Genomic DNA, 26,827 nt, shown 5'->3' with positions numbered 1-26,827 from the left:
CTGGGAAAATGCCACAGAGAAGAAAAGCCTTCCTCCTTCCCACACTGCTGCTCATCCCTGGTAAGTAAAAGGCAGAGTATGGTTTTGGAATAGGAAATGGCAGAGAGTGGGCATTCAACAAGCTGTGAAATCCCCACTGTCCTGCCCCCCCCCATTATGGAGGAAAGATTGGATTGTTTCTGAGGCCAGACTAAACCAACTCACCCATCTCGACTGAAAAATGTGTTCTCAGGACTGGTTCTGATCTACTTTTAGAAAAAGAGTAACTCCTTACATAGGTGACAAACACCACAAATAGACAGAATGCAATGGTCTTTTTCTTAGCTGTAGAATAAGACTGAAGACTGAGTAGAGAAACTGTAGAAGAGAAACGCTTTTATTTACAGGCTACTGTTTGTCTCTGTTGCCTTGTGTAGCTTGGGAGCAGCTGGCAGCAGCATCAAAGGATATGAATTTGGCATTAGGAGTTTAGCACAGAACATTCTCTAGTTGTCTTTTTAACTAGGATTATCAGGCTCATTCATAAGAGTTTAACTATATAGTATAACCACATTTTAAGAATTATCTCTAAGTAGGTCTTATTTAACTTTTTCAAGATAGTTCACTCAACAATTGTACTCCAGGAAATAAAGTTCCTCAGATGCATACAAAGTTAATACATTGTTAAGCACATTAGATCTGTATACTTGATCTGTATGAAGTTACAATTACATATTTTAAAGTGCCCATGAACTTCCTCAGACATGGTTACATTTCTTGTCCCTCAGATTTATTGCTCAAGATGCTTCCTGCTATTTATCGCATGGCTCGAGGATCCCTGGATTAAAAGGGAATTTGTATGAGAACATAGGAAATGTGAGGTTGGATAGATCAAACCTTTACCTAGGATTTCCATGCAGTCTTGGTCAGGCTGGGGCAATCATGTTATGAATTGGATCTGGAAAAAAATGCTCATTCCTATCAATGGACAGATGTCCTGAAGAGCTCACAACAAATTGTGGTGGAGGTAGCCATGTGAAAATGCCTCAGGTATGCTTTACTAAAATACTAATCAAGTGTCCTAAACCTTTCAATAGTTTAGGCCAGTGTTTCTCAACCAGTGGTACTCATACCACTGGTGGTACCTGAAATGGAAATGTGAGGCCCCCAAACTCCCACTGCCTGGCAGCAAGACCAGCAATACAATGTGACAAGCAGCAGGAGGCTCGGCTTGGTGGGCAAAGCTCCAGGATGCACATTTTTCATGCTTGAAAAAGCCCTCCTGTCTGCCGAGCCTCTTACCTGTGTTTGTCACATTGCAACTGGCCTCCCAATCCGGAAGTAACTGGTGATGTCATTACTAGTTACTTTGGGTGGTACTTCCAATAGATGGACTATGCAAAGTGGTATGGTGGGGAACAAATGTTCAGAAACCCTGGTTTAGGCAGGTGAAATAACTATGCAAAAACTCTGAAAATGGTTGACACGTCACAAGAAGGCCAATACAGGTGGCCCAGTGGCCAACCTGAAGCCTCCAGAGGCTCTTCTGAAGAATGAAGCCCAGAGTCATTTAAAGGCAAATTGTTGTCTTTAAATGACTCTGGGCTTCATTATGAAGCCTGCAGAGGCTGTGAGTGGATGCTGGCAGCCTCTGCAGCTTTCAGAAGAGCCTCCGGACCTGACTGGAGCTCAGCTCTGGCTGAGTTTGGGGGAAGGGGGGTGAAAATTGTGGGTTTTGAATACCCACAGTTTGCTTATCTACAGGGGTTCCGGGAACAGAACCCTGTGAATAATGAGAGCTGCCTGTACTTGGTTCTGATAAACAAGGTCAGTTCCTTTTTGAAGAAGATTAACAGAAAAGCCTATGCTGGGTTTTCAATGAAACAAATTAAGCTGACATGGCATGGTTTCATGAAAATCCAGTAGGATAATGTTTTACTGCGAGTGCTACCCTGATAATATTTTCCAAAGACTAATGATAAGGTGACAGAATACGTGACTATAGATACTGAAAGGGTGAAATAGACAGCTATGATGCAACACATTGTTTCTGTAATCACTTTCCTGAACATTCTGCCTTGTGGTGCTCGCGCCTGAACATATTGCCTTGATACCATTTAAATGCAGACATAATCTTTATCTATTGCAATCTACTTTCACCTGAAATACAAAACAGTAGGGAAGGGGCTAATGTAAGCGTCTGATTTGTAAACATGCTCTTTCTGCCTGCTATAATTATGAAAGAAGGTAGTGATCAGGAATAGTTTGTAGGGAAGCAAGTTTAACCAAAGAGAACTAATTGTTTAAAATTTGAACCATCTTCCCTAAAGTTATGCCAAATTGCACACATTTATTTTAAGGCAAACAGCAAAGGACAATGTTTCAAGATCTCCGGTATAAGTCAGAAGGCAGAATAAATTGACCTTAGTTTTTAGATCTATCATATTTATTATAAATACATACACTTTCCCTTGGCCCTGGATATGGTATCTTGCTTCTGATTTTCAGCAGTCTGTAAAGGGATTGAAAACTGCACACAGATTTCAGTATTTTTTTAGAATCACATTTACAAAGGTGTATCAATGTACAAAAAGAATAGGATTAAAAACATGCTTTTAGATTTTAAGCAAGTAATATCACCTTATTGCTTAGATAACAATTGTTTCAATAATATTATTTTATGGTTGACTATTCATACAAAGCATGTCTTTTCATTCCTCTTTGCCCTGGTTCCTAAATAAAATTTGTGTTAACATGATACACAGTTTTGAGGTATTAATTATAAGGATGAAACACTAAAGTATTGAGATTAATAAGTCATGTACTGAGAAGTTATAATAGGGTCATAATCTTTGAGCTGGCATCTGTAAAACAAAAGCAATTTAAATATGAGCATCGGGGCTTATACTTTCCAAATCACACCACCCACACACTTCCTTAGCTGAGCAGAAGTTTTCCTTCTAGATTGGCATGTCTAAAATTAGTCTGAAGGTTGATTCTAACTAGAAATACCCTTGCCACAGTACACATTGGAAATGTTTGGTGCAGTGGCTCATTCTTTTTGCACAGCACAACCTGGAATGATTAAGAACAACGGTTCCGTTTAATATTAGAACTAGGGGGTAAAAAAGCATACAACTTACTTTCAGTATATGGTTAAATGTGTAGACATTTTTAAGTGCAGAAACAGTGCAGCTTAGACTGCATGCATGGCAGTGACTGCAACAGCTAGTAGGGGGTCCCCATCACCAACCCACCTAGGACATTTGTTAGAGCAAGGAGGATGAATATGCACTGGTCTGTATAGTATCCCGCTTCCACCATGGCTGAATGTCACTGAGATCATGTTAAGCTGAATGTTAACATGATTCTAATTCTTCCAAGATTGAGCAAAAAGTTGAGGTAAGGCCTTCCCTAGAGATACTGCACAGTGTAACCTGCATTTAAAAAAAACAAAAAACTGCATGACTGAAAGAACCTCCGTGTGCACCCTGTTCCAGGGTGGGTGGGGGTTCAGTACAAATGTGCATGGCTTCTCCTGACTGGATTTCTTTGTGTTAAAAATACATATGGAGGCTCAAAACTGTGTCCCACATAAACTCAGGAAAGGATTTAACAGAGATAAGGCCTGCACTGTAGGTAACCTTAGGCTATCAGGTTACAGATTGGTTTGTATTCATTACAGAGCATTGGTATCTTGTCCTTGTTCTTTCTGATGCTTTGGAACTAGAAGCGCATCTTTATGTCCAAAGGTGCTGTGTACTGGGCATCTAAGTTCTTCTTGTGGATGCCCAGGGTAGTTGCGTTTTCAACTGTCCTTCAAGAGTCTTCTGTAATTTTTTTTAAGTCACTGAGAAGTAATGCTCTGTTGGACATCTGTGATCCATTGTTTTAAATAAGCTTCTTCAGACATTTTCTGTCCTTGCTCTTCATGATGTCATCTAGTGACCTACTGACAAGAGACAGGTGATGTCTTTTTGATTCAAAAGACTTCGATTCTCAAACAGTAGATATGCTGAAGCTGAGAAATTTGCATGACTTTGCAATTTGGAATGACATTTTTAAGCATGGTAATACTGTGACTTTAATGATTCCTATAGGATTTCAACACATAGGTCACATGTGCCTCAAATCAGCACTGACATGTGGCAAAATAGTCATGGTGAAGCAGACAAACTTGAAAAGCATTGCAGGTGGTAAGAAATAAATACCTGTAAAATTATACTAGAAACCATTGTTCACTCTTCTTACACCAAATGCACTGCTATGAATGCGTTGTTATCAGAAGAAAATGGTATAAGGTTATAGTGTCAGACAAAACAGGATTAATCATTTCCCACAGACATCAACGTCTAACACAAGCTTTCATATGGAGTAAGCCCAGAAAGGGTAAGAGGCATGTACTATAGACTTTTTCTTGTTAAGAAATGTAGAGTTGGCACAGTATTATGTACAATTTTTTTCACCACATAATTTATACCTCTCAATGCAAATTCAGAGATACTTCCAAGGCCTAATCAAGCACATACTATCTCAGATAAAAACAGGGAGTATGTATACTGTGTCTGCCCTTTACATAATTATCTTCCCTTGTGAACTGGGACTTTCAGAGCATGTCTTGGAATTTAAAAGTTTGTCAGGATCATCCTGGAGATGAGGGAGACAAAACTTAGGAGTTCTAACAAATGTCAAAATGAACGTGTTACATTCTGTTCCTGCTACCATTTTTCCATGGCGATTAATCCATTTAAGCTGACCCCTTAGACCAGTGGTTCTCAAACTTGTGGGTCGCGACCCACCAGTTCGTGTAACACTTCCCCCACCCTTGTAAGGGGCGGGGAAGGGGAGGGAGGCAGCAACACAACCCCCAGGATCGTGTCGCAAAGGGGGGCGAGGGGGGGTGCTTGTGCCTTACTTTGCGTGATGCTGGGCTGCAGCAGGCTGCAGGAGGTGCAGGCAGCCCTTCACAGCGCTCCCCAATGCTTGGAACCTGGAAAAGAAGCAGGCGCAAAGCACTTCCGTTTTGCAGCCCAGCATCATGCAAAGTAAGGCACAAGCGCCCCCCTTTGCGATGCAATCCTGGGGATCGTGTTGCTGCCCTAGGACCCCCCCCCCAAGAACTTACTGAGGGAGTAAAGCTCCCTCAAAGTTTGAGAAACTCTGCCTTAGATGGTAAGAAAAGTGAGCCGCTCAGAAACAAACACAATGGAAGATGCTCTGGTTTATATGCAGGTTCAGAAACATGCAGAATTGACCTGGGTCTACTCCACAAGGAGTAAAAGCACTGCCTTACAAGAAATGCATGTTATCAGCCACAGTGTTTTTATTGAGTGTTTTAATAATACAAGTGTACATCAACTGATCCACAGTCAAAAGTGGCAGGTCCCTAAGAAATTTACAAGCACTTTTCTTTTAAGTAAATCAAAATACATATCATCTTGTTCAACCCAGTAGCCTTGTGTTTCGAAAACAGAAGGCTAGTTTTAAAACATAGTCTTAGTAATGCACAGTGATTCTTGATTTTATGCTTTTTGTACAAAACCTGTTCCCAGTAACATGCACCCACCATTAGAGACTTCCGTACAAAAAATAACCCTAAACACTACATTTAAGTAAAAACAAAACAAGATATAGTTCTGAGTTTGTTTGCTTGTTTTTTTCCCCCAAAGACCACATGAAAGAAAAAAAAATACATTAATACAAAGCTTCGTGACAAAGCTCTATACTATTACAGATCCAACATCCTTGCACTGTAACCCAAAGTCTCAATCTATATTGTAGAGATACAATTTTCAAGTTGAACAGAACAATAAAATAAAAGAATAAAAATAAAGGAAAAAAAGAGGGAAGGGAGCCAACTTCGTCACAAATTGCTTCAAAACGTAATAAAAATAAGAAGGGGAGGGCTATTGATGCACTTAGTGAATGTGCTTGCACAGGTCCAGCATGTTCTCCAGCAGATTCCTATGTAGCGTATCTCTTGGTCCACTGTCTGGCCATTCTGTCATGCTCTGCTCTGTTTGTCATATATTGGGTAGCAATGCTTCCAACCAGGGGGTCAGCTGCAAAGAAAGGAAAACAGTCAATGACTTGACAAGCTCTTAGCAGACTGGTCACAGTGACTGTAACTCAAGAGCTCAGTTGCCCAATCTTCAAACTAAATGCTAGAATGAAGGGCAACCTAGATTCGCTTTGTGATCCTAGACATTTGCACCTGAAAACCTGCTTGCAGTATGGTAAAAGTGGCAGGGAGGTTAGGGATGACAGAAGAAGGTGATACAGAGGCTGCTGTAATGGAACAAATTTGCTGGAAAATATTACATTGCTATTCCTTTCTTCACGGAGGTCAGAGCAGCACATCTGATCCCGCCTGTCATCTCACAATATCCCTATGAGGTAGATCAATGTGAATGAGAACAGTTGGCTGAAAAAGGTGTCCTCAGTTCTCTGAAACTGTGTACTATCAAGCGTAATGATAAGCCCTCACTTAAAGTTGTTTCATCCAATGTTTCATTTTAAAGTTGATTCGTGGTTCTCAGTTTTCTGACCTCCAGGTCCTCCACAGTTGCATGGATGGGAAGAGAAGCAGCATGGCCAGGACTTCAGAGCAGCACCCAAAGAGGTGAAGAAGGTTGCATGATATGTTGGCTGCAGCATTGGCAACCACTGCTCATTGCCATTTGGGGAGAGTGAGAGAATGTATGCTTTCCTGAGGAGGGAAGGGAGTGGGAGCAAGACTGGTGCTGTCGAGTTATGCATACGAGGAAGATGAGGTGAGGAGTGTGGGTGCATGCGTGCCAGAAGCAGCATTAGCAGGAGCTCCCACCTTCCCTTCAGTGGGAGGCGGCTTCCCTTCTATGGGACAAGGCAAGAAGTGTGTGCGCACATGTGTGCTAGAAGTAGTGGTCATGGCAATTCCCACTTTCTACTCTTTGGGTTATTCCCACCATTCTATAATTGGGACATGCCACACAGCCTCTTTTGGCCAATTCGAAAGTCATTTTAGTGTCACCTCGTGCAATCCACACCCACCACATCCCCCAAGTGGAGCCCACTGGGTAAGGCTGTGGTAGATGGGTGGATTAGCTTGCCAGGGGAACTTTGGAATTGGTCAACAACTTTCTCATGAAGTTGCTTGTTTTGTACAGTCACCAATTTGGATAATTTGTCTTTCTGCTGGAATTGTATTATATACTTATCTTCAATTTTTAAATGTATAGGAAACAAGATGCTCTGATTTTTATCCAAAGCTGGTGCATAGGAAAAAAGGTTTCTTACGCACAGCTCTGTAAATTATAGCACTTTTTCAAGTGTTACATAATAGACTATCCTCCTGAAACTTGAGGGACCCCTCTACATATTAGCAAAACATGGTAATAAATTCACTTATAAAGAATAAAAAAGGGGGGGATGTTAATTAAAGACAGGTGTGCTAGACTCACAACTAATGTGACTGTTTATGAACAGCATGCAAGGGAAAGCAGATAATAGGTGATTTTTCTCTATGGTTTATAATATATAACCTAAGAGTGTAATTAAATGTACTGATTTTATGTCTAAGAGAATCCAAAATCCCAACATGAGTTAACCTTACAGAACAAGGCCTATCACATATTACCTTGTGTATTCCCTGTAACTTATTAAAATGGCATAGCGAAATACACTGGATTACGCTACTAAACAGGTATTTAGAATCTGGTACAGAAATCTCTTTTGACAGTACTTCTGACTTCATACACATTCTGATGAATGAATAAACAAACAGAAAAATGTAAACAAAATTAGTCATTAGGAAGCAGAAACAAACCGAAGGGTTGAAAGAGACAGCTCTAACTGCTGTTTATGCAAATGTATGCATGTATGTAATAAGTGTCTGACAAAACACAGATAAGCATATGATTTGTTAAATGTTCAGTTCTGCTTTCATCATAGGCAGTAGTATGATTTTGTATGTATCTCATGAATGGCAACTTAAACTGGTTATCTACCTAGTTTGGTTTCCAAATGCATATACAATATAATCAAGATTCTGTTTTGACATATCTAGTTTCTGCCTTACCAGGATTCTAAAAAACTCAAAACTCATTGGGGAGATAAAAATGCATCACTAAATAGTTGCTAAATTTTGCTTGCAATGTGGTTTCTAAAAACAAAAGAAACCAATTTGGATGAGTCAGTCTAAGTGAACTGTATGTAACCCATTTGTCATCAAGTTCCTTTGCTCTCAGAGCAACTAAAACATTACACTGAGGTAAGAACCGTTTCCCCCTTCATGGATCACTGCCTTGCCATGGCAAAGGGGCTTGAGTAACAGTGAGGCTATGAGCTATGCCATGTAGGGACACCCAAAATAAACAGGTCATAGCGGAGAGCTAACCCACCCCAGTATCCTTGCCAAGAAAACCTTATGAACGTTAGTATCAAAAGGCTAAAAGATATGACGCCAGAAGATGAGCCCCTCAGGTTGGAAGGCATCCAGTATGCTACTGGGGAAGAGTGTTGGATGATTACAAGTAGCCCCAGAAAGAATGAAGGGGCTGGGCCAAAACCGAAAAGTTGCTCAGTTGCAGATGTGTCTGGAAGTGAAAGGAAAGTCCAACGCTGTAAAGAACAATATTGCATAGGAATCTGGAACATGAGATCTATGAATCAAGATAAGCTGACATGGAGGCAATGAACATGAATTTGGACAAACTCCGGAAGTTAGTGGTAGACCGGGGGGGGGGGGCTGGCGTCCATGATGGCACAAAGAGCTGAACAAGACTTAATGAATGAACAACAACAAAGTACCTTTCCACTCAGAACCACTGTGATTACTTTATTCTGATTTGTCCAGAACACAAATGCCAAATGAAAAAGCCAGACTTCAAAAACTAGGTGCACCTACAGCCACATTCCCTAACATACACACCTCAATACACGTGCGTGCGGAAAGAAGCACCACCCAAACACGTGTGTGCACGCCCATGCATACACCCAACTCTTATTTGCACTCAGCCCCCATCTCTGTCCCCTTCTCCATGAGTGCAAGAGGACTCAAACACTCAATTTCCCCAAATTTTGGACTTACAACCTTCTTATAAGGTAGAATGTTGTTACAAAGAAATTCCATTACTACCTACTGTGTTGGTTAAACTTAGTCATGACAAAGAAAGCAAAAAAGAAGAAGCACTTCCTCTTCACTGCACATGTGTAAAGTGGAAAGTTAGCCTAGACTAAAGGCATTAACAAATCCTAACATTCTAAAATTCAGTTTCTTTCGCAGTTAATAAAGCATTTTATGTGGACAACTAGGGAAGCAGTTCCCAAACTTACCTGGTTGACGACGCCCTCACTGAGCCCTCACTAAAACTATGTGCCGATGAGATGCAACATGCTGACGTCAGCAACGTTTACGTCTGGGTTGCGCCAAAAATAGCAAGAAACGGTCTGGGATGGGGGGGCAAGTGAAGACTCCCTGGGTCTCAGAAGGCCTTATGAAGACCTAAAGTATCACTTCCAGTCCCCCCCCCCAAACTGGAAGTGACCTGTTAAGATCTCCTGAAGGCCTTAGAAAGCCTTCTGAGACCTGTGGAGGCCACACGTGGCATCCATGGGCTTTAGAAAATCCTCCAGAGGCAACCAGAGCACAGCTCTGGAGGGAGGGAGAATTTTTTAAAAAGCCACTTGAATGTTTTAATGCAACACGTAGAGATTTCAAGCATTCTCTTAATTTAGCATTTATTTTGTTCATTTACATTTTGAGAAGCATGTAAGTTGTTAAATGTTAGCTCTTGAGAGCGTTAATATTAAAACGAATCATGTAAAAAAAAACACCTCTGCTCCAGCAGAAGAAAGACGGTGTATAAATCTTTAAATAAACAAACAAATTCACCTATATAGTTCTCAGAGCAATTACAAGGGATCAAAAGGTAGCTGCAAAGCCAAAGCATTTAGCAACTTTGGACCAATTAAGGGTGCAGTCCTATGCACACTTATCTGGGAATAAGTCTCACTTAATTAAACAACGCTTACTTTTGAGTAAACAGGCACAAAATTGTGCTGTAAGTCCAGGCTTCTCTTCTACAGCATCCGTCTCTCCTGTGAAGCCCCTGACTTAATTCCTTAATCCTCATTGGTAGAGTATGGTTAATTTTCAACTGCAGGAGCTCATCATGATATCTCCCCACCCGACAGAGCCATAACCCACTAAGACAGACAAATCAACTTTAAATTTCTCCATTAGAGTGCTTTCTTCTCATCTTGCCACTTTGGCCTACTGTGAAAATTATTATACTTCATTTAAAGATCCAGCTCATTTCATCTCCAACTCTTGGCGTTAGATGCAATAAATACTTAAAATAAATTTATAAATGCTGAAAAGTTGCATTTAACAAATACCCCCAAAATAGCTCATAAAAGATATATTACAGTTAGGCTGCAATCCTAATCACACTTTCCTGAGAGTAAGCCCCACTGAACAAAACAGGACTTACTTCTGAGTAGACCTTGTTAGGACTGTGTCCTTAGGCCAGTTTTCTCAAACTGTGGGTCGGGACCCACTAGGTGAGTCGCGAGCCAATTTCAGGTGGGTCCCCATTCATTTCAATAATTTATTTTTAATATATTAGACTTGATGCTATCATGGTCTGTGACTGTATTTGGGGAAATATTACAGAGCTGTGCTATTAACAGGCTACTATGTATATGACAATTACAGTCAATGGGACTTACTCCTGAGTAAGTGTGGGTAGGATTGCAGCCTAGGATTGTTAAAAGTTTTCCTGCTCGATGATGTCACTTCCGGTTATGACATCACGTCCGGTGGGTCCTGATAGATTCTCATTCTAAAAAGTCGTCCCAGGGCTAAATGTGTGAGAACCACTGCCTTAGGCTGTTTGTTTGACTTACTTGCAGGCAAATTCACATTGTACCCTTAATATAACAAATCTCTCATGTAGCCTTTGGGAAAGACAATGCCCTGAACTAGACTTTCACATAGGCCCCTAGGCAAATTTTTCAGTTTGCTTCTTGCTGATAAGCCCAATGATTTTTCTTGGCTAAGGTTCTTGGACAAAAGTTTCAAAAGCAGCATATGGGCACTCTTGTTGGTATCACCACTCTTTGTTGTAGGAGAAATCCTGGAACTTTGTTCCCCTATCAACTATACCACTGGTGCTTATTCCAAAATGTAATAATGCCTAAGTACATTGCCATTCTCCATTATCACCCTCCCCTTTCTCACCCTCCCCTCTGTTGAAGCCTGAAGTGTAAGAGCTTTGGGATACAAAGTTAGCTTTCTTAAAGTAAAATAACTTATTTAAAGTTACTCTGTAAAGAGCCTTGTGCGTTCATGGTACTCTACACATCTCTATAAAAAATAATCTTTATACCATGTCAAGATCAGTTCTGACATCACCAGTGATTGCATTTCTAAGGGCTGATGTATAGTCTGTAAATTGCTGAAAAGCAGTGTATAAGGTTATTATAATAAAAATGAAGGCTCCCACCTGGAACCTGTGAAAGATGTATTTAAAGGTCTCTTATCAAGTGTGTTTATCTCCTTTCTTGCCAGCTCAAGCTCCTTTCCTAGGATGTGATGAACTGAAGAATATGCTTAGCAGGTTTGTTAGTCTCTGAGCATAGTTCTTGCTGTGTGTGAGTGGTCAAGGTCCCAGGCATGTACTCAGGAAAGGAGGGGCTATACCTACAGTTATAGGGGCTATACCTAAAAACTTATGCTTTTAAAATATTAGACATATTCATGGAGGAAGTCTATCAATGCCTACTAATCATGGTTGCTATGTACTACTTCTGAGTTCAGAGACAGTATGCCTATGAAGATCAGTTGCAGGACAGCAACATTGGTAGGTGGGATATTCCTGTTACCTCTTCCTTGTGGCTTTCCAGAGATATCTGTGGGAAATGAAATTCTGGACTAGATGGATCTTAGGCCTGATTCATCAGGTTCTTCTTATATAATGTGTTTTAAATTACACACTCATTAAAACTGTTATACCTGCCATGTTAACAGGGAAATGGTTTTTAATGACTTCAGTGAGGGAAATATGTTTGAACTTATTCCTAAAATATTAATATTCACTGAGTGTTAGCCCAAAGTTGTGAAACAATACACATTCCGGTTCATGTTACAGGAAACTGTTTTAATCACTTTAGCTGGAACACATACATAAAAAAAAAGTTCTAGGTTTTGTTTTTCATCTTTAAAAGTATAAAATCTAAGGCCGAAATCATGCTCACAATTATATGTGGATCTTTTACCCTCATGTATAACTGTAAAGTACAACTGCAGTCAGTGTTTGATGGTGTTACTTTTAAATTTAAAAAACATGGTGCTAATATTTTTTATTCCTATCGCAACTTATTCATTTATTTCTTTATCAACAAGGTATCAAAATGGATGTACATTTTTCTAACTCCTCACAACATAGCAAATAAATTCATTCAGTTGTTAACCAAAAAAAAAAAAAAAATCAGATACCTCTTAACACAATTTGCTGCCTGACAGTGCCAAACAAAACATGCAAGCAACAGAACGGAAGAGTCTACGACAGTTTACAAGTCAAATAGCAGGCCAGTTGTTTAAAAGGGACAAACAAGTGCCTGCCTTGAGTGATCCAAAACAAAAGGGTGGTGATGTAAAACCAGAAAGGAAAGAGCGTCTTCTCAACATCTTTTGTAGATTACTGCCTGAGTGACAGAAGCTTCAGGAGCAAATACCTCTTTTCATTTCCTAGGTCTGCAGGAAAAGAATAGCAGTGCCTGCCAATGAAGCTGCAGCTGTGCTCCAACTCAGTTTAATCACTGTGTATGGCTGGGGGTTAATTAGCTGCCATTCTCATTCCTATTTGTTGTTCTAATGAACATTTGCATAAATCTCTACCCAGTCTACCCAGTAACTGATACTTGGTTTTTCACAGGGAAAACCTGCACATTAAAAAAAATTTTTTAGGCGTTCAGTGTCGCCTTTCCATTTGACCTGATCTGCTTCTGCCCATTAGATGAGTAGAAACAAAGAGAACAACGTTGTGTATCAACTTCGGGCCCCTGCAAGGTTTCTGCCTTTAAAGTGAGCTGGGGTAGGCTAAGATGAAGGGAAGATGGAGTGCACTGAAAATTGCTCCCAGCTGATAGAGAACAGAAGCATGTGTGTGTGTATGTATTTCTCCGAGATGTGCCTGGTGTATTCTCAAAGCAATTCCCTCACTGAAAGAAAAGGGTAGACAATTTGCCTCACCATGTTCAGAATCAGATTACAAAGCATGACTAATCTGGTGCAATTTTAACAAATTGTCAGGACTATACTGGAACTGAAAGAAATGGGCCTAAAGCCAAGAGATAAAAATGCTAGAAAAAGAAATAAAAAGTCTCCATCGTGCCAACCTACATGCTTCTTTAAAAGTTCCTATATTAATCTATATTTAGTCTTAGAAATAAACAATATGAATGCAAAGTTCTAACAAACCAATAATTCAAGAATGGAAAAACTGCTGAATAAAGGATTTGGCTAAACATTGTCATGCACTCAGACATACCAAGCTGTCGCACACTTGGGTCTCACTCCCAGGGTTTTGGGGTGCTCAGAGTTGTTGGTTCTGAACCCTAGAGCCCTCAAAGATCCTTGTTCGGTAGTACTGCCACCACCCTGTAAGAGCCAGTGCCTCAGCCCAGGGAAACCGAGACCCTCTAGGCTTAACTGTATCTCTTGTAGGCACTGAGCACTTTCTTTACTTAAAGTCTCAGTCCTCAAGTTACTAGTCCACAATGAGGATTTTTGGTAGCTTGCTGAACGGCTAGGCAGGATTCTGAACCTTTGTCCCCAACAGACAATGAACCAACATGGTAAAAACCCTTAACCCCTGCTAATTGGGTAAGAGGCACTTTTTCAAGTGGGTGCTCCTTTTTTTAGCAGGGGGAGAGTAACTGGCCCACTTCACCCCAGCAGTGCCTGTTCTAGTGGCTGTCTGCTGGTATTCATTTGCATCTTTTTAGATTGTGAGCCCTTTTGGGACAGGGAGCCATTTAGTTATTTGATTTTTCTCTGTAAACCGCTTTGTGAACTTTTAGTTGAAAAGCAGTATATAAATACTGTTAATAATAATAATAATAATAATAATAATAATAATAATAATAATAATAATAATAAAAAGATTTTCTACTTTATTAAATACATAGGGTTACAAAAAGGTTACAAAAGGCAGCAAATGCTAGAGGCATAAAACTTTTAGGAAACATAACAGCATAAAACAAAAAGCTAACTGGCTAACTCTATTATTCTCTAACCCTCACCTGGGTCAGCTTCTTTTGTAGATCCTCAGGCCAGTTACCTATGGCCACATGGTCCTGGCGGGGCAGGATGTGCACCCACCACCTCTCTCATCAAGAGACAAGGAACAAAGACCCTGTCCTCTGGAAGTGGGGCTGGAAGCTTGCCCTCTCAGCTCTTCCCTCCCCCTGGAGATCTGCAGCTGCATTCCATCCTTGATGGGCGTCTTTCTGGCTGCCTAGGTGCTACATAATCACCTTCCATTGTGTTGTAAATCCTAGCAGCTAGGAAATGCAAGCCACTTCTGTGTTACTGTTTTAGCTTGGTTCAGGCCTTGCAATGCTACTAGGCCTGAACTGTACATATTCATGACACGCTCCCCTTTTGGAAGAGGGGCTAGGAGGTTTAACACTTTCAGCCACTCTTAGCTACACATAGGTTACGGCACTTCTTATACTGAACTTATTTTACAGTTACATACTAAGCAATACAAAGCAGTGTTTACTACAAGGTAATAAGCAGTGAAAGCTATAAGACAGTTTGCATTACCAGCATCATACACAGTGAGGTTACATGGAAAGTACTTCACCTTTCTTACTAATACAGTTATGTTACCACTCATGACTGGTGTTTTGCTGATTTCTGCTACACTACATGCGAGACAAAGCTTCAGCAAGACATCCAAATTCACATACAGCATAATGTGTTTCTCGAGGCAATAGTTTTCTACTTAGATACACAATTGGATGTAACATTCCTTCTTTCTCTTGAGAGCAAATGCTTTTCTTTTCTTTAAGAACAATGCACTTTACTTCCTTGTATTGCATACATGAAAAACCTAGAACGTTTTAAGGAAACATTGTTACTATTCAAACTTTTGTTGCTGGCTACAGTGGCAGGGAGTTCCAATGGCCACCGTGGTCTATTGACTTTTAGCATCAAACATAAATGTTATTGACATTTTAATAGGTTTTCCAATGCTTTGAACACACACATGGCTCAGTCTTTGACCCAACATGATAATGTCTTCTTTTGTGGGGCGCTGCTAAAAATCTTCCACTTCCTAGTGTTTGTTTATCTCTAATTTTAGGCTTGGAAGTAATTTCTTCTGCTTTAGCTTCGTGGCTGATGGAAGAGATGCTTGAAGACGCTCTTCCTTTTGCTGCTTTAGAAGCTTTGGCTTGACCAGATGGATTTCTGCCTGCTGGAGTTTCTCTAGTAACATTCCTTTTAGCAACATTCTGCCTGTCTAACACATCAGAAAAATCTTGCCCTAAAAGAACTGATGTGGGTGTGTTTGAATGTACAGCCACAACACGTGTATCCTTCCAACCTTTAAATTCTAACTGCACTTTTGCTTTAGGTACAGAAATCTCAGGACTCTCATAAGGCTTTACTCTAAAAGTTTCTCCAGGCAAAATGTGACATTCCTCCACCAAATTTCTATGAACTGAGGTCAGTCTGGCCCCAGAATCGATGTGTCCACATGTCTTTTTTCCATTGACAGTTAAATAAACCTGAAGTTTGCTAGGCTCTGACTTTGAGGAACAAGAAATTTGCATCATTGGGGCCGCTGGTTCTGAGGTCCCATTTGTTGTCTTAGCAACTGGTAGAGAGTCTCTGTTGTTCTCTGATATGGCCTTGCTCTTCCCCCCACCTTCTACAGCTCTGACACGCACTTGGGAAACTCTTGGGACAGAGGAGTGGGCTGACCCCTCCCTCTCTCCCTTCAGGTAACTGCTGAGGTTAAGAGCAGGCTCCCCTTCTTCATGGGATTCACCAGGATTCTCCCTTGGGGCATGACTTGCCACCCGTTGTACCCTGGCCTTCAATGGGTTACTTACAGTCTTAGGGGCTGGAGTTTGCACAGCATTTCTTTGGGCATTTTGCGAACAGAATTTTTTCGACTGTCCAACTTTATCACATCCATAGCAACGAAGATGCTTTGTTTGTGTGTTTGTTGAGGTTGCAGCATTCTCTGGAAAGTTGTGGAAGTCAGCTGGCTTTTGGGGCCTGGCTGTTATCTCCTCCCCCTCCTTTCTTTGCTGACTGTTGCTGAAAGCTTTTAGGCTGTGCATAAGGTTGACTTCTGATGAAGGAGCTTTGAAGCTGCCTTATGATTTAATTTCATCAGCGATCCTTGCAGCTTGCAGCGCCGTGGCAGGCTATCTTTCAGCTACCCATTCTGACAATTCGGGTGGTAAATAGGAGAAAAAATGTTCTTTTGCCACCAACTCTCTCCACTGCTGCACAGTTTCTACTTCCACAGTCTCAGCCCAGGTGGTCAAAGCTCTCTCTAGGCGTAACTGGAAGTTTGTATACGATTCCTCTGGCTTCATTTCTGCATGGCGAAACTTCTGCCTTGCCATTTGCTCATTTATCGCCAGGTTCTCCTTGACTAAGGACTTAAACAGTTTGTAATTGTGCCTTTGCTCTTTAGGCAGTCCCACTAGTATGTGTGCTAGCTCTGTACCTACACATTGTGGGCGCAGTATCCTTAACCACAAAGTTTTAGGCACTTCCTCATCTTCACATGCCTGTTCAAACATAGCCAGGTAGGACATTGCATCCCCATCACAGACATACCTTGGAAACATGAGTTGACCCATCGCACACACTAGGGCTTAACCTGGGATAAGGGGATAAATGTCCCCTTACCTGAGGAGACTTTCTGCCTACTAAATTCCCCCTAGGGATGCAATGTAGCTTGTGCTGGCACAAGGAATTTAGATAGGATTGGGCTGTTAGGCAGATGCTCTCTATTCCCCTCTCTTTTTATCTCCCCATCTCTTGCAGTCACAATACCATGAGTTATGTCTTGCTCTTTAGCTAATTTGCTGTTACATCTGTTACTTTGGCTTGCATGTGATCTGCAAACAAGAATTGTAAACTAGAGATTGATCCTAGTGTTTAAGAACAACCACAATTGGTTGGTTTGGATGCAGTGGTAAACTATGGTTACTTGCAATCAAGAAATTAATAAATCAGGCTGAGTACATAAAGAGGGAAGGAAGTATGCAAGTGTGGAAGCACTGGGCTCAATTCTTTCTGTGCCAAAAGATGAATGGCACTAAATGCTGAGTATTACAGTAAAAGGAAGAACGTACAACAGTGAATGAACTGGCAGAAAATATTTTTGAGTAAAAGAATATAATCTTGCAATAACAAGTAAAACATAGTACAAATGAAACTGAGGGCCCAATCCTATCCAATTTTCCAGTGCTGGTGCTGCTGTGCCAATGGGTATGCACTGCTTCCTGTGATGGGAAGGCAGTCACAGAGGCCTCCTCAAGGTATGGGAACATTTGTTCCCTGACTTCTGGACTGCATTGAGGCAGCACCAGCGCTGGAAAGTTGGATAGGATTGGGCCCTGAATTGGCAATCATTTTAAAATTCAAGAAACAAAAAATTAAATATTATCTCCATCCTTACTTATACATGAAATACACATTATTGGAGCAAAAATTGTGCTAATAAAACAAATATATTCTGAACACTAAAGGCTATTTCATAAAATACTATTTCTGACAACTGAGTAGAGTTACCACTTTTTTTTCTGACCCTGAGCTGCCTTAAAAGAATGAATTATACAAGCTAAAGGTGAAGTTTATACCAGCATCCAAAGGTCTTTGCCTATTTAATTCTATATGCCAGGTTGTTGTTAAAAGCATTGCATCAGGGCCAGAAAACAAATGACAAGTCAATTAATGTATCCTACTTAGAACAAACCCTTTCCCTGTGATGTTAGTACTTCCAGTCTGTCATTCACCAACCTCTGAGGCTATCCTTTTCAGCGATTACTGGAAATTTGAATCCACCAGGAATTTATGAAAGATTCTTTAAATTATCTGAAGTTAGCTACAGCATCTAACAAAAAACAACCTACAGCAGTGATTTTCAACTTTTTTCGTCTCACGGCAAACTGAGAAGGTGCTAAAATTATCAAGGTACACCATTGGTTTTTGTGACAGTTCACAAGGCACACTGCACTGCTGGCCAGAGACTCACATCCTCCAATAGCTCTACTAATATATAACCTTCCCACAAACTTCCATGGCACACCTACAGACCATTTGCAGCACACCAATGTGCTGCAGCACAATGGTTGAAAACTGCTGACCTAAAGCATGCAATCCATATAGAGTTCAATACCATTAAAAGTTCCCCACCATGAAATTTCTCACGATAAGCTAACAAGTTTACATACACAAACTGAGATACAATAAATATCAATATACAACAAAAAGCATTTGACTTACCGGGGTTGCAGTCTGTGAGAAGTGAACAGATGGAGAGAAGAACTTTAGATATGGTTAGTGCTGGACTCCAGTTGTCTTTTAAAATATCCAAGCAAATCACACCTTGGCTGTTAATATTACAATGATAAATTCTTGTCCGAAATGTAACCTAAAACAGAAAAAAAAGTAAATGAGCATAAATCATGCTTATTGTTATTTACAATACACACATTTTATTTATATGCAGCACAATTATAAATAATGCCCAGCAGAGTAGAAACAACAACAAAAAAGGAAAAATGACATCAATGTTTTGGTCAACAGTATTCTAAAATTAGATTTTGAAAAAGATCAAGGATGGTTCACCACAAGTACAACTTGGTTTTTCAGTGATAACGAAATGAAAACACATTACACTACTTTCTGCACTTCTCATTTTTGTAAAAACAAAACACACACAAAAACCCAAATCTGAGAAAAATAAAACCATTCTCTTAACAACTCTACATATTCTCTAACACCTCTACATGCATGTGGCTGCAAAATCATCAATATCACCTACCTAGTACACTTTAAAGTGATTATAATTTATAAAAACGTACCCTTGGAATAAAAACCTAACCCCACTTTTTGCATTTTTAACTTTGGAAAACACTGAAACCCACCAAAAAAATAAAACATTTTTCACCCACCTCTAAGACAAAAAACCTAACTCTACAAGGCTCACTATGTGAAATGCTACAAATTCTAGATACCAAGTAATGTTTATAATTTTTCATGATATGCTGTATGTTATCGTCCTATAAGGTTAGAACAGGAGTTGCATAAATGCAAATTTGCAGACAGAAAAGGGTTTTCCCACCTTATTCCTTGACACAACAGGCACCCACATCCTTCCCAAATCCTCTGTTGTGGGATTGAAGATCCTTGGGAATGGTGGGAGATATGAGGGTTGTAGGAGGAGGAGGAAATTGATAAAATTAAAACACGCACATAAATGTGCGTGTGCCCAGCACACAATCATTATAGTTGTTATTCCCAATTATTCCATTGCACATATGCGAGTCCTTAGGTGAAGTGCACCACATCACATACGTACAAATCTTCTACTTTACTATCTAGATCAGGGTCAAGACATTTTGACGGCCAACAAAAAATGTATTTTCAACATACAATCCCTGAGGTAGAGCTGAATTTTGGAGTGCCTCTGAACCAATGCACAACTGCGGGGCTGATTTCCACCCTCCTCTTCACTTTCATCTAAAGAGAAAGACTGGGGCTTTAAGTACAGCATTAAAACAAGCACTAGCTCTGCTATCCGGCTTCAGAGAGGAAGATGGGGGGGGGGGGGAGGTCATTGCTTTGCTTTCTGCATTCAAAATGCCTTTGCAACTCAGCAGTCAAACAATCCCTACTTCCAAATTCTAGCTGAGGATGGAGCAGGGATAATCTCTGCAGGTGCTCGGGACATCTGAGGATTTCAGAAACACACCATAAAATTGAGAGCAAGTCTGGGGTTCATCACATTCACTGAATGGCACTTGCCGTGTTATGTTTGGTGAGGAAAATGTGGAATACCAACCAAGACACAGTAATGCTAATGAGTAATTTAAAAACATGAGAAATACAAGTTTTCTGGAATTCAACCATCTAAATTAGCACAGTTAATTCATGAGACATTCAAAGGTCTTTTTTTCCAAGTCATGCAGACTATGGAGAAGCATCGGTTCTATAAGCACAAGTTGTTTAAAGTCTTCTGAAGTGTTTATTACTGGCCCAGGTAATTTGCTAATAATTTTTGAGCAGTGGAGTTCCTGGGGGGTCCCTGCGCCCAAGGCAACCCCCAGGATTCCATTCCCCACACCCCATTTCGCCCCCCTTCTCCGTCCCCGCACACCTGACCCAGAAGTAATTGCGGTGAAGTCATCGTCACTGCAATTACTTCCATGAAGCTGCCTCCTCCTTTGAAAACAAGGGGGAATGGAGGAGGCAGCCGAGGCCCCCACGGAGTCTTCCGCGCCGTGCATCTTGTAAGCTGCATGGAAGGCTCCGTGGGGGCTGGGAAGCGCCACGCGTCTCCTCCGAAATCGGAGGAGGCGCGTGCGGCTTCCCCTCCGCCTTTGAGGGATGCCCTCAGAGGCGGAGCAGGGGCGCCCAGGAGCGCTCCTGGGAGGCAGCAGGAAGCTGCCTTCCAGGCAGCGTCTCGGCGCCGACTGGGCCACCCCCCTCCCCTCCTCCTTTATAGGAGGAGACGAGATGGGCGCCCTAGAGCGTCAGTGCCTCTCTAGGGCACCTGTCTCCTATTCTCCTACAAAGGAGGAGGGGAGCAGAGGGGAGGCTCAGTTGGCGCCCAGGCACTGACAGAGAGGCAGCAAGCTGCTTCTCCACAGCGCTCCTGGGTGCTCCTCCTGGGGGGGCAGGGGCGAGGCTCCGAGGCGCCCCTGGAGGATCGCGCTAGGGGCATTTACCCCCCCTAGGTATGCCAGTGTTTTTGAGGTCTTCAAAAGAGACTTCATTGCCTATAATCCAAATATGCTGACTAACTTACATGATTATCATTAAAGGGGTTTATCCAATCTGAGTTGAATAAAGTCCAGGATAAAAACAAGCTGAAGTAATGCAAATCAACCCTAATCTTTTAAAATTCCTGAACAATATTCATGTCAGTGAAAAGCTGCAAGGTTTACAATGGGAAGTAGATTTATCTGTCATTTAATTTTGAATTAAGGGTAATTTAACAGTGAAATTTTCATGGTTCTCTAACTACTGCAATCAATTACAAAGATAGGATTAAGAGATTGTAATAAACAGTTTAAAATGAAATTGAAAAACAAGGCTTGCAAAAGCAACAGAACAATTACAGAAATAATGGACTCATTTGGATGATATTTTCTGCTGATTTCTCTCCTATGCTGAAGAACAAGATCACACTAAGGGTGCAATCCTAACTTGGACTTGGCTCCCGGCCTGGGAGGGTCGCAAACATGCCATAAAGCACACTTGCACCTCCTGACGAGGAAGCCGTGTTGGCGCATCTAGATGCACCGCGCGCAGAGGCTGACATACGCCTCTGCATCGGCTTCCCCACAGCCGCTTGTGTCAGCCTGTCTGTGCCGACACAAGCGGCAAAGGTAGGTTTGGGGGGGCGGGAAGGAGGAGGGAGGGAGGAGTTCATGGGCAGGGGAGGGCAGGCGATGGGCAGCCCCGGTGGTGGGCGCACAGGGAGCCGGAGGCGGGGCTGGGAACCGGCAGTTATGCTGGATTCCAACCCCCATCCCCGGGGAGAACGGAGCGGCTTCAAGCCACTCTGCTCTCCTTGGACTTGTGCCACATCCGGAGGTGGCACAAGTCCGAGGAGACTCATTGGGGTCAGTAGCCCTTACCCAGAGGTATGGGGAAGAGTCTCCCCTTACCTCTGGCTAAGCTGCTTCTCGCCAAACTTGCCTGTTCCAGCGCAAGTTTGGATTGCGCTCTAAGTGAGCCTGTTCCCCCTCAGGAATGACATTCCAGAGGAAAAAAAAAATCAAAAATCAACCATAATCTGGGTCTATGAGAATACATCCAATTCAAATGTTACACCCATGAGTGGTGGGGTGAGATGAAGGCAAGATCCTGCTGCTGCATTTGTAGGAAAGAAATTTGGGTACTTTCCGAAACTGACCACTATGTCAATGCAAAAATAAATAAATAAATAAATAAAATGTAATGCCACTATACTTCGATTTTGAAAGACATACAAGACATTAATAAGCTCAATGTTCACAATAAAAAGGCATAATAATACTTTTCTGTCTAGGATAACGACTGAAATTCCCCAACCCAAACTAGTGTTATCACGTATTAATTGGTATAAGGTTTTTATTTTGTAGTTCTACCTCTTCCTTTTTTGACAACAGACTTATGGATATGATAAGAAAAACAACGAATGCTAAACTACCCAAGAGTACCCAAGGGTACTTTGGACTTGTATTTCTTAGACTGCTGCTCTGTCTCTGAGTTGAAGTATTGCAAAATCATTACTTCAAATCCAGATGTCGGAATCTTAACATTCTTGGATTTTTCTCAGAACTCTCTGCAGGTTGGCAACCTTTAGTCTCGAAAGACTATGGTATCGTGCTCTGAATGGTGGTTCTGGCACAGCATCTAGTGTGGCTGAAAAGGCCGATCTGGGAGTGACAATCCCTTCCACACTGGGAGCAAGTGTAGTGTGCCCCTGGTCTGTTTCCCTGGCTATGGGCCTTCCTTCTTTGCCTCTTTGCCTCAGCCTGTTGGCAAAGAGTCTCTTCAAACTGGGAAAGGCCATGCTGCACAGCCTGCCTCCAAACAGAACGCTCAGAGGCCAAGGTTTCCCATCTGTTGAGGTTCATTCCTAAGGCTTTCAGATCCCTCTTGCAGATATCCTTGTAGAGCAGCTGTGGTCTACCCATAGGGCGCTTTCCCTGCACAAGTTCTCCATAGAGGAGATCCTCTGGGATCTGACCATCGCCCATTCTCATGACACGACCAAGGCAACGCAGGCGTCTCTGTTTCAGCAGTGTATACATGCTGGGGATTCCAGTTCGTTCCAGGACTGTGTTGTTTGGAACTCTGCCCTGCCAGAAAAGGAATAAAACTCCAACTTGATCTCCTCTTACATCCTCTCCATTGTTTGTACAATAGCACCATAAATAATTTCAAGAAATCACCTTTGAGGAGCACAGCTGCCATGATTTTAGCAATTTTCTCCTTCCCATTTCACTCTAGGTGTATCTGCTGCCCCTCATATCCAAGCTAGTTAGCCCATTTCTGCCCAGCCCATAGGTGTACAAATTTGATCCATGTTGCGTATATGCAACGTTGGGCAGAAATGGCTTAAAGAAATTCTCCCTTGATTGCTGTCTTGTATAAACCTCCAGCTTTTTAACCAGTTTTTGGAGATTCTTTCAAAAGAAAGCTTCATTCCATTTTAACATTAAAAACAGAGTGAAGTGAAGGAAAATTTCTCTGCTCTACTATCTCCAAATTCCTTCTTTGTTTGCAAGCTTTATTATAATTTTGAAATTCTGAGTAAATAATATTTTTCAGCATCTATTAGCCCAGAAATCAAGTTTTTGTTAATTATAATTTCTTGAAAAATAGCTTGTACAGAAGTTGCTAAAATATTATCAATTTCTTTTGCACTTAATTTTACTTTTAGAATTATTAATAGTATGTAATAGTTCTACATCCCTGTCCAATAGCTCTTGTTCTGCCCATTTGTTGAACAATAATAATAATTATTTTTTAGATTGTAAGCTTTTGGACAGGGATCTTTTATTGCTATGTAAAGCACCATTTATATAGAGGTAATATGCTCACTACCCCATCTGATGATAAAGATAATGTAACCTTTATTGGCATATACATAAAAACAATATGCGAATAAAATTCAGAATTTATATAAGATCAGAAGATGACTCCATAATCCATAAATGCATGGTACACACACAGGAAAAATCCAATAGTGCCCCCATTAGCTAATCTCATACAGGGTTAAGCTTCCAGTCTCATTTCCCGCGTACTTATGACTGTGGCGACAAAGCAAGAGATGTTGATAAGAGTTTCTCCCTTCTCTGCTGACAAAAGTGCTTGAAGCACATCTGCCTCTGCCCATCCCCGGAAGCGCGCTAGGATGGGCATAAGGTGTTTCTGACGTTGGGTCTTATGCAAGGGACAGAACAGAAGGATATGTTCAACTGACTCCACATGGTTCAGATCGCAAAGAAAGAGCCTTGTGGAAAGAGGTATCCCTTTAAACCGACCCCATAGAAGGGCTGAAGAAAGGGCATTACATCTTGCCAGCATGAAGGCTCTTCTTAACTGCGGATTATACAGCTGGGATAAATAAAATGGCATCCTGCCTAACTGATCAGGTATATGAAAGTGCAATGGGGAGCAGGAGGTGTTAGCCAAACTCATTAGCTCTTGACATTCAATGTCCAAGATTCTCTCCCTAACAGCTCTATATGTTGCTGTTTGATGCATCATACCCAGACACACAATATCGAGACCAATTGATTTTAACTTGGTATGTAAAATGGTGATCCCACAAGGCAGGACTGAGTCTGATACCAACTGGAACATCAGACTATCATTGACCACATTGAAAAGGATACCAAGCTAAAACTTTGCAAATCTTAGCCATGCCATTGTGTTCAACCTGATAAGACCTGTCTCAAGGCATAAAACGGAGTAAGGGACACATCTCGTCACGCCTAGAATTTTCCTAAGGAAAATAGATTGAATACGCTCTGCAGCTAGATTTAGTGTCTTGAACCAGAACAGAACACCATATAAAAGTTGAGTAACAGTCTTGGCTTTGAAAACCTCCAGGAACATATCTGTTGCCCTGGGTATGATAAAATCGTGCAATTGCTGACGATGAAAGCTTAACCAAGTTAAGCACTGAGCTGCGATGGGAACCCATGAGTGCCTATAGTGAAATGTAATACTCAAGTATTTAAACTGGCAGACTTGCTCAATCTTACTACCGTTACAGATCCAACTGTAAGGCTTCCAACTCTTTGCAAAGGTATAACTTTGGACTTGGTATAATTAATCTCCAGCTTGTTGGTTGCTAGATATTCAGCACATTTGTTAAGCAACCTCAAAAAGCCAACAGCAGGTGCAAGATATTAGAGCCATGTCATCTGCATATAAAAGCAGTGGCACCTGAAGGTTGCCCAGCTTAGGACGATGGCTGTTAAGATTCTCCAAGGCTGGAGTGAGGTCATTCATAAACAGGTTGAACAGTAGAGGTGCCAAGATAATCCCTTTTTGACCCTTTTATTGGTAGTTATTGTCTGGGACAGAGTCCCAGATTGGGGACACTGCACCTTACAGGATGTGTTGGTGTACAGAGATCTGATTAAAAGCAAAAGTCTTTTATCTATCCCTAGTAAGGTAAGCTTGTTCCAAAGCAATCCTCTATCTATCGAATCAAATGCCCCTTTTAGATCAATAAAGGCTACATACAGCCTTGCCTTGGATGCCTTAACTTACTTGTCAATAAGATGCGAGAGGATCAGGCAGTTGTCAATGGTCGATTTACCTTGCCTGAAACCTGCTTGTTCCAGTTCGAGAATGCTGTGGGAGCTAACCTAGGCCCTGAGCTTATTATATAGGTATCTTGCATTAGTTTTGCCGACAGTTGACAATAAACTGATAGGCCTAAAATTGGCCGGGGAGTCAGGATCACCTTTCTTAAAGATTGGAACAATGACTGTGGTCAACCAATCTTGTGGGATTTGTCCCATTCTATTAATTTCAGAGAAAAGAGGAGCTAGTAGTCGTGCCTACCAATCAGGATCATTTTTCAGCAATTCAGGGGGTATTTTATCAATTCTTTCTTACTTTTAAGATGTCCAATTAATTGACTAACCTGGTTCCACTGGGGCCCATACGGGAAGCTCAGATTCAGAGAAATCTACACATCCTTCCTGAGAGGGGTTAATATCCAAGAACATTTTTTCAAAGTGTTGTACCCAAAGGGAGAGAGGGATTTAGGCTGAAACACCTCCTTCAGGTCTTAGTGAGCCTGTTACAATAGTCCAAAAATCTCTATTTTTAGAGAGAACTGCTTGTAATAGCTTTCCCCATTGCTCTTGGTAATACAGTACCTCTGTTTCTTCTCCAGTGTTATTTTACCTAGCTGTTTTTTAAGTTCAGAGTACTTAAGCAGATGCATGGGATGGTTGGATTTTCTAAAATTGCAGTATGTTTCTCTAATTTGCTGCTTCACATCCTTCCATTCATAGTCAAACCCCTCCCTTTTAGTTCCCGTTCTCAGGGTACCCATCAGCCCCATCTTGCATCCTAACTCCTGACGAAGCCAGCTCACGAGGGATTCATAAGATCTAATAATAACTGTAGTATCCTCCTCTCTTAAAATATCTGAAAGGTATTTAGTACATTGAGTTCCCATAATTAATTGTTGGAATTTCAAAGGTGCACTACTATCCCACTGTATTTTATAGCTATGTTCCACACTATCCTCTGGCCTAGATAAAGTCTCTAATGTGGGGACATATAGGTCGTCATGATAAGAGGCAGGTGGTCACTCATGGTATTATCACCTATGTAGAAATCTGTCACATAGGGTCTCAGTCCTAAAGGGACCAGAATAAAGTCCACCACACTAGTATCCAGGGCAAAGGCATAGGTAAACTCCCCCGAATATGGAAAGACTTTTAGACCATTTAGCCATACCTTATCAAGGCTGATGCTAAATTTAGCAAAGTCAATACCAGCAGCATTAAGGTGGCAGTCTTTAGAATGTCTATTAAGCAAGCAGATCGGGGGAAGAGCTGAATCCTTGTATACTTC

General features: G+C 41.3%; 1 protein-coding gene across 2 annotated transcripts in view; it reads right to left on the bottom strand.

Annotated features, from left to right (window-relative positions):
• Positions 1-5,282: 5,282 nt before the first annotated feature.
• LOC136652179 (ubiquitin-conjugating enzyme E2 E2) overlaps positions 5,283-26,827 on the bottom strand; it is a 184,854-nt gene continuing 163,309 nt past the window's right edge. For both annotated transcript variants that reach the window (XM_066629102.1, XM_066629101.1), the window contains 2 exons: positions 18,506-18,653; positions 5,283-6,041 (listed from right to left, as the gene is read on the bottom strand). In XM_066629102.1, coding sequence (XP_066485199.1) covers positions 5,944-6,041; positions 18,506-18,653 — 246 coding nt within the window. In that variant the 3' untranslated portion in view covers positions 5,283-5,943. The remainder of the gene's footprint in view (positions 6,042-18,505; positions 18,654-26,827) is intronic.

This window comes from Tiliqua scincoides, chromosome 5 (assembly GCF_035046505.1).
Source record: "Tiliqua scincoides isolate rTilSci1 chromosome 5, rTilSci1.hap2, whole genome shotgun sequence".
NCBI lineage: Eukaryota > Metazoa > Chordata > Lepidosauria > Squamata > Scincidae > Tiliqua > Tiliqua scincoides.
This window is presented reverse-complemented; position numbering and strand designations above follow the sequence as displayed.